Below are 16,254 nucleotides of genomic sequence, written 5' to 3' on the forward strand. Positions count from 1 at the left end.
TTTGCAATGATACTTTGCATTTTTTTAAAGATTTTGTTTATTCATGAGAAAGACAGGAGGAGAGGGAAAGAACCAGATGTCACCCTGATACATGTGTTGCTGGGGCTTGAGCTCAGGACCTCACGCTTGAGAGTTCAGTGCTTTTATCCACTGAGCCATCTCCCAGACTATGATACTTTGCATTTTTAAGTATTAAAAATTCTTGAAACAGGGAGTCAGGCAGTAGTACAGCAGGTTAAGTGCACAGGGTGCAAAGCGCAAGGACCAGCATAAGGTTCGAGTTCCCAGCTCCCCACCTGCAGGGGAGTCACTTCACAGGCGGTGAAGCAGGTCTGCAGGTGTCTGTCTTTCTCTCCCCCTCTCTGTCTTCCCCTCCTCTCTCTTATTTCTCTCTGTCCTAGCCAACAACGACAACAATAGCAACTACAACAATAAAACAACAAGAGCAACAAAAAGGAATAAATAAATAAATATCAAAAAAATGAAAGCTGAGTGTGGGGGTAGACAGCATAATGGTTATGCAAATAACTCTCACTTTTTAAAGTCCTTGGAATAGATTTCTGTGGCCGAGGGCAAGGTAACAGTGAGACTGTATTAACACCATTAGACTAGACACTAAGAATTATTATTAAGATGGGGACCGGTGGTGGTGCACTGGTTAAGCACACATATTACAGTGAGCAAGGACTTGGGTTCAAGCCCTTGGTCCCCAGTTACGGGGGAAAGCTTCACAAGCAGTAAAGCAGGGCTGCAGGTGTGTCTGTCTGTCTGTCTTTCTCCCTCCCTATCTCCCTCTTCCCTTTGCCCCTATCAAATAAAATCAAGTTAAAAATATAATTATTTAAAAATTAAGATGGTCAATTTTATCTTATTAAGTACATTTTTACCACAAATATTATGTATAACTTTACCAGTGAGCTATACCAAATCCTAAGAATTTAATTTTCTTTTTTTTTAAGTTTTTAACTTTAATTTTTTTTAATATTTACTTATTTTCCCTCTTGTTTTTTATTTATGTGGTAGTTATTATTGTTGTTATTTATGTCGTAGTTGTTGGATAGGAGAGAGAAATGGAGAGAGGAGGAGTATCAAGGGGAGAGTCAGGATGCCACTGTTCTCACGTCACATGCCCCATGGTTTCTAGCTCTGCCCGCTGGTGACACAGGTTCACACAGCAGGATCCAGCCCACCTTACATGCACCACCAGTGCCCTGAGGAGACAGACCAGCTGAGGCCCGAAGAGTGAGGAGCCCCTGGAGAGAGGGAGAGGCCAGTGAACCAGGGAGGCTCTGTCTGGAGCCACTGGGTGGCTTTGGATGCTCTGGCCAGAGCTCAAGGGTTATTCTTCTTGATTGGAGGGAAAGATGGCATCCAGAAAGATGGGCCCAGTCTTCCGCCCGGTGCCCGACCTTGAAAGCAGCTCTTGGAATGGAAAAGTAGAGAAAGCCTGTCCTCAGCGAGAAAGAGAATTAAGCCCTGGGACCCAGAGTACCTCCATGTAAATCTGGCACCCAGACTGTTCTCTGGAACCGACTCACGAGTGAGCAAGAGTGGCTAACGGAAAAGGGGGCAATTTAAAACAGACCTCTAGAAATGAACATCTTATGTTTATTTATGGGGCCAGGGAGCAGCACACCCAAGAGAACACATCTTTTTTGTTAAGTGTTTATTTTTTTAATATTTATTTCCTTTTCTGTTGCCCTGGTTGTTTTACTGTTGTTGTAGTTATTGTTGTTAATGTTGTCGTTGTTGGACAGGACAGAGAGAAATGGAGAGAGGAGGGGAAGACAGAGAAGGGGAGAGAAAGATAGACACCTGCAGACCTGCTTCACCGCCTGTAAAGTGACCCCCCTGCAGGTGGGGAGCCGGGGGCTCCAACCAGGATCCTTACGCCGGTCCTTGCACTTTGCGCCACAAGCGTTTAACCCGCTGCGCTACAGCCCGACTCCTGAGAGAACACATCTTACAATGCTCAAGGACCAGAGTTCAAGCCCCTGTTCCCCCTGCAGAGGGGACGCTTTCCAAGCAGTGAAACAGTGTTGCAGGTGTCTCTGTCTCCCCTTTCCATCTCAACTTCTCTGTATCCAAACTAAATGAAATTAATTTCTGAAAAGATTTATTTACTTATTTAATGAGAAAGAGAAAGGGAGAGAAAACCAGAGCATCATTCTAGCACATGCGGTGCTGGGACTGGAACTCAGGACCTCATCCCTGAGAGTCCATCGCCATACCCACTGTGCCACTTCTCGGACCACTGAGAACAGACTTCTTGCTTCAGCTCTCCACAGACATATCCGGGGACGACTCCTGCCGCTGAGCTGCGCAGGGAGTCGCTCATGGTAACACTGACCCGGGCGGCCTCCAGCCCACCCTCCCCACCTGCCCTGCGCCCTTCTGGCCCCAGCTTAATGGACAGCTTCAGGCCCACCGGCCCCTCTGTTTGACCACCGTCTGGGGTCTCGGAGAGCAATGAGCCCCAGAGGAGGGGAGGGGGATTGGAGGTTGTCCCACAAATTTTTTTCTGGAGGACCCCGTACCCCAGAAAGCCTTCCTGTCTGTGATGGACTCTGGGGGACCTCTTCAGAGAGCAGGAGCAGATAAGCACACAGGAACAGATGCCCCACCCTACCCAGTCTGTTTGCCAGGGAACTGGCGTGTCAGCAGACACGGAGCTGTCCTGGGAGTGGGGACTTGCTGTGACAGCAGGTTCGGTCAGAGTCCAAAATACATATATTGTGACTTTTGAGCTCTCGGTCTCACCCGGAGACTGATACAAAGCTTTAATGGCACACCAGATAGAAACAGCCCAAAGGGATAGGGGGTTGAGAGCTGGAACGCTCCCAGGAGGAGGTGGCGTTTCTGCTAAAGGTCTCAGGTAAAGAAGGGTGGTCAGCAAGGCAGAGAACCGCAAGAAGTTCCCACAGAGCGGTGAAGTGATAAGGCGGTTAACCACCCGGTCTGCTCAGCCTCCTGCAAAGCACATCCATGAAAGGGATTTAGAGACAGTGACCAAGAGGCAAGGAGACAGCTCAGCCAGAAGAGCGCAGGCCTCTGCACACACGAGGCCCTGGCTTCCAGTCCGGGCACCAAAGGGAAACAGCACCAGGGAGCTTGTGTTGAGGGGAGCTGTGGCGTCTCTCTACATGCCCCCTCAGGCCCCACTAAACAAAAAGTGGGCACTGGAGGCCACTCAGGGGCTTCATATGTGAGGCCCTGACTTCATTCTCGGTACCACATTGAAGAGTGTAGGCTTGAGGGGCGGGCGGTGGTGCACCTGGCTAAGCACACACGTCACCAAGCACAAGGACCCGGGTTCAAGCCTCCACTCCCCACCTGCAGGGGGGAAAACTTCACAAGTGGTAAAGCAGGTCTGCAGATGTCTCTTCCCCTCTATCTCACCTCGCCTCTCAATTTCTCTCTGTAGTTTGTATTTATTGGATCTGTCTGTATTTATTATTGGATAGGCAGAGACATTGAGAAGGGAGGAGAGATAGGAGAGAGACAGAGACAAACTTGCAGCCCTGCTTCACCACTTGAAGTTTTCCCCTGCAGGTGGGGACCAGGGACTTGAACCCGGGTCCTTGCTCACTGTAATGTGAGCACTTAACCAGGTGTGCCATCACCTGGCCCCCTTCTCAATTTCTGTCTGTCCTGTCAAATAAAATAGAAAGAAAAAAATGAACACTGGGAGCTGTGGGTGTTTGGTGCCAGCAGCAAGCCCCAGTGACAACTCTGGTGACCATGAATAAATAAATAGAATGTGGAGTCAAGATCTGCACTTTGTTTGGTTTTTAAAGAATGTATTTATTCATGAGAAAGACAGGAGAGAGAAAAAGAACCAGACATCACTTTGGTACATGTGTTGCCGGGGATCAAACTCAGGACCTCATGGTTGAAAAGCCAATGTTTTATCCACTGTGCCACCTCCCACACCACAAGATCTGCACTTTGTAGGTCGAAGGCCAGCCCAATGCCATGGAACTTGAGTTTGCTACCTGCCTGCCAGCCTGGAACTCTGTCCCACTCTCCACTCCACTTACCCAGGCCTTCTGAGATTGACTTCCCCAGCGCAGACCTCACACCCACTCTCCTATGATTCACTTCAGCGTGATCCAAGACCCACAGCATTTCCTGGGATCCCCCTGACCAGGGAGGGGAGGGGGGAGGGGGCTCTGTGAGGGTCGCCCTGCAGGACAGGAGGGGTGCAGGCTTGCTTCTCTCCAGGACCTCATTGCCGAAGTCAGTGGCATCGGCCCCCAGAACAGAGGACAGGAGCATTACTGTCCCATCCAAGGAGGAGACAGACTTCCTCCAGACAGGTGGGTGTCCCTGGGCAGCCCCACTTTGCACCACTGGTCTTGGGAGCAGGAGGTGCTGGCAGCGGGGAACCAGCCCAAACAGAATGCTTAGGCCACATGCAGTGCTCGAGTATTTCAGGCGTCCCCGCAGACCTAAAGTAGACCATTGTCTTCAGGGGTCCTGGCCCGGCTGCCAGCATGAGCGAGTGGGGGACCCCAAAGCCCGCAAGCAGGTCATGCAAACCAGCAGAGTTCTGACAGGGCCAGCCCAGAGTCCCCAGGCTCCCCAGAGTCCCCAGGCTCCCCAGGGTCCCCAGGCTCCCCAGAGTCCCCAGGCTCCCCAGGGTCCCCAGGCTCCCAGCAACAGAGATCCTGGCCTGTCCCATCCTCCAGGACTAGAGTTGCCCAGGGAACAGACGCCCTGGGCAGGGCTGGTTGACACGGGGCTTCCTGGCCCTCGCCACTCCTGCTGCAAGCCCCTCCTGCGAGCTGGTGTGGAGACCTGGTGACACTACCCTTGGCAGTTGGGCTCCCTGCCTGTACCCCTGGGGGGTGGCCCCTCGGAGCTCCATGGAGTGGTCCTGTGGGGTCTCTTTCTCTCTGTCCCTCTAATAAAAAGCACAGAGAAAGTGGGCCTGGGAGGCTCTTCAGCGGTGCCACATGGGCTGGAGGTCCAGAGTTTAGTCCCCCCAACAACATTTTTCTTAATGTTTTCTGAGAGAGAGAGAGAGAGGAGAGGAGAGGAGAGTGAGTGCTCACCAGAACATCTCTCTGGTACATGAGATGCCAGTGTTCAAACCTGGGACCTCATGCTTCTATGCCCAGCGTCTTACTCACTACTCCACCTCCCAGGCTGTTTGTTTTCTTTTTGAAAGTTTTTTTTTTTTCTTTTTCTTTTTAAATTTTATTTTAGATAGAGAGGTAGAGAGACAGAGCAAATGAGATCACAGCACAGCACAGTCCTTCAAGGCGTCAGGGTTGGAGGTGTTGTAGGCTAGGACCCAGTTCACACACAAGGCCAAACAGTGTACCATCCAAGTGACCTATTTCACTGATCCTGTTTTCTTTTTAGAATTTAATTTTGTAAATCATTTAGACAGAAATCGAAGAAGGATCAAGGAGAATATTTTGTATGTCTCCAGAGAAGCACATTATCCAAATATGGCATTATCTGAAAAGAAAAAAAAAAAATTTCATCATGTCTTATATGAATTACAACACCTCTCGTAGTTTCCACTACGATCCTGAGAACAGAGAGTATGAGCACTGTTTCACAACACAGAGAACAACTAACTCTGGCTGGGGAGACAGACAGTGGTTCTTCAAAAAAGGCTCTCCAGCCTGAGGCACCAAAGCCCCAGGTTCAACCCCCAGCACCACCAGCAGCCAAAGCCAAGCAGGGCTCTGGTAAAACAAACAAAATTAAGAGCTAGTGAGTGGTAGAAGTGGTACTGAGTGTGTGTCCTGCATCAGTTCTCACGGTGAAGCCCTAGCCCCAGTATGATTGTTCAGATCACAAGAATGTGGCCCCATGAGTGGCACTAGTCCTTTCTTTCTGCCAGCTGAGGCCAGAGCAACCAGACGGCTGTCTGAAAACCAGGAAAAGGACTTTCCCACAGAGTCCAGTGATTACCCCAGCATCCTGATTTGGGGCCTCCAGCCACGAGAAAGAAATATCTGCTATTTAAGCCTCCCAGCCTCTGGGGATTGGCTATAGCAGCTGGAACTAAGGCTCTTGATTATTTTTTTTAATATTTATTTATTCCCTTTTGTTGCCCTTGTTTTATTGTTGTAGTTGTTGATGATGTCGTCGTTGTTGTTAGATAGAACAGAGAAATGGAGAGGGGAGGGGAAGACAGAGAGGGGGAGAGAAAGACAGACACCTGCAGACCTGCTTCACCGCCTGTGAAGTGACTCCCCTGCAGGTGGGGAGCCGGGGGCTCAAACTGGGATCCTTGCACCGGTCCTTGTGCTTTGCGCCACCTGCGCTTAAGCCGCTGCACTACCACCTGACTCCCGAATCTTGATTGTGTGATTTTTAATGACTTTCATGCCTGAGGCTCTGAAGTCCTAGGTTCTTTTTTTTAATTTATTTTTTTAATTATCTTTATTTATTTGGATAGAGACAGCCAGAAATCGAGAGGGAAGGGGGTGATAGAGAGGGAGAGAGACAGAGAGACGACTGCAGACCTACTTCACCACCTGTGAAGCTTTCCCTCTGCAGATGGGAGCCGGGGGCTGGAACCGGGATCCTTGTACCGGTCCTTGCGCTTTGCGCCACCTGTGCTTAACCCGCTGCACTACCGCCCGACTACCGACTCTTGATTCTTGTGTTTTGAAGATATACAGGAAGACAGCCTTCCCATGACCCCACCTCTTCATATGGAAGCTTCAAGCAGAAGCTGGCAGGTGGCCAGCTAATAGCCTCCTTCCTTGACCTGCACCTCCCTCCTGAGAGAATTGAAGGGAGACCCCAGGACTCTGAGGGGGCTGCCCCAACATGAGGCACCCTAAGGCTTGCCTCTTCTTGTCCTCTTTCCCCGGCTTCCTCGGCATGGCAGGCAAAGGTACCAGCTCCAAAGGAAAAGCCAGTGTCAGCTGCTCACGCTGATTTGTAAACAAGTATCCACAGTCCCAACACTTGCCAAGTCTTCCTCCTCCGGCAAAATATCAGCGCCCCACATTCCCTACCCCGACCTGTTGGTCATCATTTCTCCTTTGGCTAATTCTGCTTCTGTTTCTATCCGCGTTGGTCATCACGCCAGGTTCCCTGCATTGCCTGACGCTGTGGTCTATTGACATGATCACTATTTTGCCTGAGACCCGCCCTGCCTGCAGGGCACTGGTTTAATCCCGCTGGTTAGATGGAATTCCCGCTCTTTTCCCTCTCTCCACCCACTCTCCTACCCAGTTCCTTTTTCCAGCCTGCCACTTCCGTCTCAGAAGGTATAAAGGCAGATTCTTTTCTAATCAATAAAGATTGGATTGCGTTCCCGCTCAGCCATGAGTTCCTGGTCGTCTCTCTCCTGCCCGCGAAGCTAGCCCAGCACCAACTAACCGACCTCCACATTTTATGTTTATCTATCCATCTGGGGTGTGGGTGTGTATGTGTTTGCCATCAAAGTCATCCATTTTAATTCAATTTTGCACATGAATTACAGAAGCAATAAACTGGTGAGGCAGGAGGTCTCCAGGATTTTTGTGGTCTACTTTAAATATTTTGTTTATTTTTAATGAAAGACACACACATAGTGAGAGAGATTAAAACCAGAGCGCTGCTCTCTGCTCAGTTCTGGCTTATGGTGGTGCTGGGGACTGAACCTGAGAATGCAGAGCCTCAGGCATGAAATCCATTTGCATAGCCAATATGCTGTCTCCTCAGCCATTTATTTTAATTTGTAAGAGTTATTATGGGGGACCTGCATAAGGATCCTGGTTCAAGCCCCTGGCTCCCCACCTGCAGGGGAGTCGCTTCACAGGCGGTGAAGCAGGTCTGCAGGTGTCTGTCTTTCTCTCCCCCTCTCTGTCTACCCCTCCTCTCTCCATTTCTCTCTGTCCTATCCAACAACAATAATAACTACAACAATAAAACAACAAGGGCAACAAAAGGTAAAAGAAAGAAATATTGAAAAAAAATTTTTTTTTAAAAGTTATTATGAGGTGGGGGTAAATAGCATGACTGTTATGCAAAGAGATTCAGGCCTGAGGCTCCAAAGTCTTAGGTTCAATTCCCCACACTACCATAAACCAGAGCAGAGCAGTGCTCTGGTAAAATAAATTAATTAATTAAATAAATAAAAGGGCTTATCATGTATGAGAGTTTAACATGAGACAGAGAGAGAAACCAGAGGCCTGGCTGCAACATGCGGTGCCAGGAATCAAGTCAGGAGCACCAGGCCTGTGCATCTGAGACTCTCTCTACCAGTTGAACCATTTCATCAGCTGCCATTTTTTTTAAAGTTTTTTTTTTAGTACTATTTTTCTTTATTGGGGAATTAATGTTTTACATTCAACAGTAAGTATCAGCTGCCATTTTAACAAGTTTTCTTAAAATTGGCCTCCCCAGAGCCCTGCCCCACTAGGGAAAGAGAGAGACCAGGCTGGGAGTGTGAATTGACCTGTCAACCTGTCAAATTGAAAGCAATTACACAAGCCAGACCTAGCACCTTCTGCATCCCATGACCCTGGGTCCATACTCCCAGAGGGTTAAAGAATAGGGAAGCTGGGGGTCAGGCGGTAGCACAGCGGGTTTAGTGCACGTGGCGCAAAGCACAAGGACCGGCAAAAGGATCTCAGTTCAAGCCCCCGGCTCCCCACCTGCCCGGGAGTCGCTTCACAGGTGGTGAAGCAGGTCTGCAGGTGTCTGTCTTTCTCTCCCCCTCTCTGTCTTCCCCTCCTCTCTCCATTTCTCTCTGTCCTACCCAACAACAATGACATAAATAACAACAATAATAACTACAACAGCAATAAAAATAGTGGCAACAAAAGGGAAAAAAGTAAATAAAAATTTTAAAAAAATAAAGAATAGGGAAGCTATCAGGGGAGGGGATGGGATACGGAGTTCTGGTGGTGGGAATTGTGTGGAACTGTACCCCTTTTATCCTATGACCTTGTCTATATTTCCTTTTTTTTTAATATTTATTTATTTCCATTTGTTGCCCTTGTTTTATTGTTGTTGTTATTGATATCTTTTTGTTGTTGGGTAGGACAGAGAGAAATGGAGAGAGATGGGGAAGACAGAGACGGGGAGAGAAAGACAGACAGGGCCTCTTCCCAACCCCCCACCCTTCCTCATCTACATAGACAAGCTTACTTTGGGGAGGGAAATGCCTTTTCTCCAAGTGAGCACTGAGGCTCTCCGTGACCCAGGAGCTTCTGCCACTGTCTGGAAGAGGTTCCTTGACCTGGACCTTGGTAAAGACTGACTTGTAGGCCTCGCTGAAGTGTCTCTTCTGCATGCGCAGCAGGCTGACCTGGTTGCTTCTCTCCACGAAGCAGTTAGACTCCCGCTTTTCGTTGAGCTTCTCCAGAAGAGACTGCCTGGTTCCTTTCTGCTGCCGGTTCATTCTCCCAGTTCTCTTCACAGACGCCATTCTGCCCACCAGCCAGCCACTAGATGCTCCCTCCTGTCCTATAGAGCAAACCAGAGGATGCCGGGTCCTTCTTGTCCAGAAGCAGCTTGGTGCATGCTGGGTATCGCCCACCTGATCCTACAAAAGGCCACTCTCACCCCCCAACACACACACACACACAAAGTCTTTCATTATTATTACTTCCAAGGGTCATCTTGTTTTTTATGTTTCACATGGGCAGGAAAGGACAAGAAAAAAGGAATAGGGGAGCTGGGCAATGGTACACCTCGTTAAGCATACATACTACAAAGCACAAGGACCCACACAAGGATCTGGGTTCAAGCCCCCAGCTCCCCACTTGTAGGGAGGACGCTTCATAAGCAGTGAAGCAAGTCTGTAGGTGTCTCTCTTTCTCTCTCCCTATCTCCCCTCCCCTTCTCAATGTCTCTGTCTTATCCAATAAAACGGGGCGGGGGGGGGGGAATAGCCATAAGGAACAGTACATTTGTAGTGCCGGCACCAAGCCCCACCCAGTGAGAATCCTGGATACAAAAAAAAAAAACGGGTTAGTAAGAGATTATCTTTGAGTGTGTGAAAGGCACCATTTGTGGAGCTGTTTTCCAGAGGGAGCCAGTTGGCCTTTACAGTGGTGGAGCCCAGGACCAGTTGATACTCTGGGCCTCTCTCTCATAAAAGTAAACTCAGAAACAAACAAAAAACTGAGAAACTGTTCTATCTTGAACAGGATCAAAGGCCTGTAAGCTGGACCTGCTGCCGAAATGATCTTCAAAGCACAAGACTGGAGCTGCTTCTTGGAGACAGAGCCGAGACTCTGATCAGATCACTCTTCACTCCTGGAAGTTCTCCTGCACCTTGGAAAAACAGTTCTCCTCCCCAAAGGGGTGGAGGTTTGTTTCAGTATTACAAAGTAGGCAGTAACAGACAAGGCAACCTCTGCATAATTGCTATACAGGCTTCTTATCTGTGGCCTTGGGATGGGCAGAGAAGGGGAGGCCTGGTGCCTGCTATGTCTCAGTCCGGAGACAGCTGCATTCCTACCTAGTCAGCTTTACCTTCAAGCACCCTCGTCTGGGGCCTATTAGCTTAGGAATGTGGACAGGAGGAGGGTAGCAGCTACAGCCACTGCCACTGTTTGAATTGCCTGGAGAGCAAACAAAGGAAATGCAGTCTTGGGCTTTATGTCTCCACATCTCAGAGGAAGGGCACTTCCCCGCCAGGCACACAGATAAAATACCCACGTAGGGCAGATCAGGAGAGGGTGCACTCTGTTCATCTGTTTCCCGTAACAGACCCAGGGACTTTGGTGTGGGACATAAACCATTGTTTTAAGAAACAAATCAGGGCGGGTAAGGGTGGGGGGTAGATAGCACAATGGCTATGCAAACAGACTCTCATGCCTGAGACTCTGTCAAGTCCCAGGTTCAATCCCCAGCACCACCATAAATCAGAGCTAAGCAGTGCTCTGGTTTAAAAAAAAAAAAAAAAAAAAAAAAAGGTTGAGGTGGGGTGGGGGGTGGTGCACCTAGTTGAGCACACATGTTACAACACTCAAGGACCCAGCCAGGTTCGAGCCCCCAGTCCCCACCTGCAGGAGAAAAGCTTCACAAGTGATAAAGCAGGGCTGCAGGTGTCTCTCTGTCTCTCTCCCTCTCTATCACCCCCTTCTCTCTCAATTTCTGGTTATCTCTATCCAATAAATAAATAAAGATAATTTTAAAAAGAGGGAGAAAAAAAAAAATAATGACTCACAGAGCCAGAGTCTGGGCTTGCCCAGAGGATATTTTCTCTCTTAGTAGAATAGAAAAGTTGTTTGTCTAGACTTGAGATGGGGAACAATAATAAAAGTCCCTCCACCAAGCCCTGTGCACGTCTAGAGGTTGTTTTCAATTCACTCAGGACCCAGAGGGCAACCCCATCAGAATAAGGGTAAGTCAGGAGTCAACTCACCAGCTGGCAGTTAGTTAGACAACTAACTAGCTGGCTAAGAGCTGCTTCGGCACTTCCAGGAGAGAAGGAGCCTCTGTGCAAAGTCATAAACTGTATCCCACCCACATGTCTCGAGCTGGCTCAGACCCTCTGGGATGACTTCTCCGGGGATCCCCAACAACACCCACCTCAGACATAACTAATAGCTCACGGCTGAGGAGAACCAGTCAGGCAAATAAAACATGAAGTAAGAACAGACGTGAATCTTCGCTCGTCAGAAGCATCAAGCAGATTATAGTACAGTCACGTAAACATTACTGCTGTTTTCTTTTCTGTCGTTGCTTGGGGCTTAACTGCTCTAGGCCCTTTTTCAGATAGACTATCATGAGACAGAAAAGAGAGGAGCGGAGAGGAACGAATGGGAGGGGAGGAAAAAAGCCACCACAGCAAATCTTCCCACAGTTCACTGGGAACCAGGCTTGAACCCAGGTCGAGCATAAGACAGCAGGTTTACTATCTATGTGAGCTATCTTGCTAGCCCAGACACAACATGTTTTTTTCTTTTTCAAAAAAATATTTTATTTGTTTATATTTATTTATTTACTTCCAGGACACTGTTCAGCTCTGGCTTATGGTGGTGTAGACCTGGGACTTTGGAGCCTCAGGCATGAGTCTGTTTGCATAACCATTATACTACCTACCCTCTGTCATTTATGTATTTATTTTACCAGAGCCCTGCTCAGTTCTGGCATATGGTGGTATGGGAATTGAACCTGGGACTCTGAAGCCTCAGGCCTGAGAGTCTCTTTGCAAAACCATTATGCTATCTACCCCCACCCCTACACACAATTATTTTATTTTATTTTATTTATTTCCCTTTTATTGCCCTTGTTTTTTATTGTTGCTGTAGTTATTATTGTTATTGATGTCATCATTGTTAGATAGGACAGAGAGAAATGGGGAGCGGAGGGGAAGACAGAGGGGGAGAGGAAGACAGACACCTGCTTTACCACCTGTGAAGCGACTCTCCTGCAGGTGGGGAACCGGGGCTTGAACTGGGGGCTTGAACTGGAATCCTTACACCCGCCGTCCTTGCGCTTCGTGCCACGTGCACTTAACCCGCTGCGCTACCACCCGACTCCCTCTACACACATTTAAGAAAATAAGAAAACAGACTGTTTGCAACAGTCTCTAAGAAACAAACTAAAAGGAATGGTTAGAAATGAGAATGTTACTATTTTGAATTTGGTGGTGAGTTGAGCAGCAGACATGGATTCAGGTGAAGAAAGAATTAAAAATAAAAATAAAATAAACCTAGTAGAGCAGAAACCATTACTGTGGGCATAGCACCAAAAGGACGGGGGGGGGGGCAAATATATGTAGGATACAGTGGTGTTAAACTTATTTGGAAGAAGAATTTTAGAGGACAGGCAAGGCAGAAGCAAAATGCAGAAACGTGTTTTGAGAAATATCCAGAACTTACAATTGACACCAATCCACGGACTCCACAGGCTCAGAGAATATGGCACAGGAGTTCGTTTGAATTCATGCCTAGACAACAGTGAGATTTGGTGAGGGGAAAAACGCTAGAGAAAAATCTTTTGAAAAATCAGATAAAAGGCCTAAGAACAGAAGCCACCAAAAAGAGAAGACATCTTCCACATGCTGAAGATGACAGGTGCTAAGTCATCTAAGTTCTTAATTTACTGGATCAGGAGAACTGAGGACTGTGGACTCTGGGGAGAAAATAGAATCAGTTCCTCCAGCTAAGTCATCACAGGAAAAGATGTTTTTTTTTGTGTGTGTGTGTGTCTGTTTTTTTTTTAAAATATTTATTTATTTATTCCCTTTTGTTGCCCTTGTTTTATTGTTGTAGTTATTATTGTTGTCGTCATTGTTGGATAGGACAGAAAGAAATGGAGAGAGGAGGGGAAGACAGAGAGGAGGAGAGAAAGATAGACACCTGCAGACCTGCTTCACCGCCTGTGAAGCGACTCCCCTGCAGGTGGGGAGCCGGGGTTCGAACCGGGATCCTTATGCCGGTCCTTGTGCTTTGCACAGGAAAAGATGTTTAGAGCTATTGGCCAGCAGAGACTGGCATCAGCACAGCTGCGAGCCACCAGCATGCAGAAGCAGACTCGCCAGTGTGGGTGATGGCGTGGGGCAGCGGCACTCTCAGACACGTCCCATGAGAAGGTCGAAGAGCACACGCACTTTGGGAAGCGACCTGGCATCTTGCTGCCCAGCTCACCAGCTCCTCAGGGCGAATGAGCTGACACGCATCAAGAGCTTAAGGGCGGTGATCCCGGAGGTGGCCCAATGGATAAAGCACTGAAGTCTCAAGCATGAGGTCCTGAGTTCAACCTCCGGCAGCACATGTACCGGCGTGATGTCTGGTTCTTTCTCTCTCTTCTCCTATCTTTCTCATTAATAAATAAGATATTTTTTAAAAAGAGCTTAAGGGGGCCGGGTGGTCGCACACCTGGTTCAACACACACAGTACACCTGAAGGGGAAAGCTTCTCGAGTGGTGAAGCAGGGCTGCAGGTGTCTCTCTGTCTCTCTCCTTATGTCCTCCTCCCCTCTCAATTTCTGTCTCTATCCAATAATAAACAAACAAACAAACAAACAGTCACTTGTTGGGGCTGGGTGGTGGCTGACCCAGTAGAGTGCACAGATCACTGTGTATGAGGCATGTTCAAGCCCCCGGCCCCCACCCACTGGGGAAGCTTCATAAGCTGTGGGGCATTGATGAGGACCCCTGGCCTGAAGCTGAAGTGCTCAGACTAGTGCTTCTGAGGTAAGAAGACGATGAGCCAGAGGAAAAGCTCTGTGTGGTAGATAATTGCTGCCGTGAATCACAGAGAGGCTTTGAGTCCAATGTGCATGAGTCAACAGTCACACTAAATAATGTCTCTAGGGAGTCGGGCGGCCGCACAGCGGGTTAAGCGCACATGGTGTAAAGCACAAGGACCAGTGTGAGGATCCCGGTTCCAGCCCCCGGCTCCCCACCTTCAGGGTGGTCGCTTCAGGGGCGGTGAAGCAGGTCTGCAGGTGTCTGTCTTTCTCTCCCCCCACTGTCTTCCCTCCTCTCCCCATTTCTCTCTGTCCTATTCAACAACAGCAATGACAACAATAATAATAATAACAACATGGGCAACAACAACAAAATGGCCTCCAGGAGCAGTGGATTCGTAGTACAGGCACCGAGCCCCAGCAATAATCCTGGAAAAATAAATAAATAAATAAAGTCTATAAATGGAAGCACACATAAACTAAGGTCATGTGTGTGCTGATGGGTTAAAATGTGGTGCTAGGGTATCAGGCGGTAGCACAGCGGTTAAGCACAGGTGGCGCAAAGCGCAAGGACTGGTGTTAAGGATCCCGGTTCGAGCCCCTGGCTCCCCACCTGCAGGGGAGTCGCTTCATAGGAGGTGAAGCAGGTCTGCAGGTGTCTGTCTTTCTCTCCCCCTCTCTGTCTTCCCCTCCTCTCTCCATTTCTCTCTGTCCTAACAACAATGACATCAGTAACAACTACAACAACGGAAAAAAAAAAAAGGGCAACAAATAAATATAAAAACTATTTTTTTAAAAAATGTGATTCCAGGGGTGGGGGTATAGCATAAAGGTTATGTAAAGAGACTTTCATCCCTGAGGCTCTCAAGTCCCAGGTTCAATCCCCCACACCACCATAAGCCAGAGCTGAGCAGTGCTCTGGTAAAAAAAAAAAAAATGTGGTTCCAGATGCCCGTGGGCAGGAACCCTGCCGCCCAGGGAGCCAGCTGAGTATTCCCCAACTCAGTGTTACAGCAGAGTGCTGACACCCCAGTAATAACGGCTGTCCTAGCTTCTAAAATGGGAACTACAGTCCCGAGTCTACAGTACACTGGTGCAAATTACCTTCAACACACAGCAACCCAAGGCCCACTTGAGGTCCTCTGTGCTGTGGGTGGGCCCCAGCGCCATCACCCTGGTGACGGAATGCTGTGCTCTGCTCTGTGTCATGGCGACTGAGGTCTTGTCACAGGCCCTTGGTTACAGGAAGTCAGAGGAGGGGGCAGGGCTCACTGACAGAGCCCATGGCTGGCATGCATGAGGCCCGGGGGTGACTCCCTGAGATGTCCTGTCCTTGCATTCATGAGAAATAGAGTAGAGAGACAGCATAATGGTTATGCAAAGAGACTCGGTCCCGAGGCTCTAAAGCCCGGGGTTCAGTCCCCAGCACTGTATAAACCAGAGCCGAGCCTGGCACTGGTAAATAAATACATAAATAAATACATAAATAAATGAAATTAATTAGTTAATTAAGCTATGTTTTTAAACAGACTTTCTAGTGGCTGGGAAGGTGGTGTTGAGGTAGAATGGGAGACTTGAGCGCACAAGGTCCCAAGTTCAGCACCTGACACCGCATATGCCCCAGCGACTCTCTCGTTTTCGCTTTTGTCAGTGTACATATATTTTTTCTTTAGAATTTTCCCCCTTTTTTCCCACTTTTTATTTATTTTTTCCCTTTTATTGCCCTTGTTTTTTTGGTTTTTTGTTGTTGTTGTTGTAGTTATCATTGTTGTTGTTATTGATGTCATCGTTGTTGGATAGGACAGAGAGAAATGGAGAGAGGAGGGGAAGACAGAGAGGGGGAGAGAAAGACAGACACCTGCAGTCCTGCTTCACCGCCTGTGAAGCGACTCCCCTGCAGGTGGGGAGCCGGGGGCTCGAACCGGGATCCTCATGCCGGTCCTTGCGCTTGGCGCCACCTGCACTTAAACCGCTGCGCTACTGCCCGACTCCCCAGTGTACATATTTGATTCCTATTATAAGAGAGAGATTGAGAAGGGAGAGAGAGAAAGAAAGTAGCCCTTGAAGCAGGGGCTCAACTGGGTACGTGTCCAGCTGGGCATACCATCACCCAGCCCCCTGGTGTAAGTTAAAAAAAAAAAA

The 16,254-nt window shown here is 48.5% G+C and overlaps 1 protein-coding gene across 2 annotated transcripts; it reads right to left on the bottom strand.

Annotated features, from left to right (window-relative positions):
• Positions 1 to 5,356: 5,356 nt before the first annotated feature.
• Positions 5,357 to 15,259, bottom strand: SPATA45 (spermatogenesis associated 45). 2 transcript variants are annotated; one of them, XM_060178407.1, is made up of 3 exons: positions 15,217 to 15,259; positions 9,112 to 9,429; positions 5,357 to 5,469 (listed from the first exon to the last, which is right to left on the bottom strand). In XM_060178407.1, the coding sequence occupies exons 2-3, from the start codon at positions 9,389 to 9,391 to the stop codon at positions 5,450 to 5,452; spliced, it is 300 nt and encodes a 99-aa protein (XP_060034390.1). In that variant the 5' UTR covers positions 9,392 to 9,429; positions 15,217 to 15,259; the 3' UTR covers positions 5,357 to 5,449. The 2 variants fall into 2 exon arrangements, with proteins under 2 accessions (XP_060034390.1, XP_007534458.1); XM_007534396.2 differs by lacking the exon at positions 15,217 to 15,259 and adding an exon at positions 12,801 to 12,892.
• Positions 15,260 to 16,254: the final 995 nt, after the last annotated feature.

The sequence above is a fragment of the Erinaceus europaeus genome, chromosome 19 (genome assembly GCF_950295315.1).
Source record: "Erinaceus europaeus chromosome 19, mEriEur2.1, whole genome shotgun sequence".
Classification (NCBI taxonomy): Eukaryota; Metazoa; Chordata; class Mammalia; order Eulipotyphla; family Erinaceidae; genus Erinaceus; species Erinaceus europaeus.

Coding starts and splice junctions, on each gene's coding strand:
- SPATA45 (XM_060178407.1), bottom strand. CDS start 9,391: ATGGCGTCTGTGAAGAGAACTGGGAGAATGAACCGGCAGCAGAAAGGA. Junction 5,470..9,111: donor AAGGCATTTCCCTCCCCAAA/GTAAGCTTGTCT, acceptor TTTTCTTTTCAG/ATAATGCCATATTTGGATAA.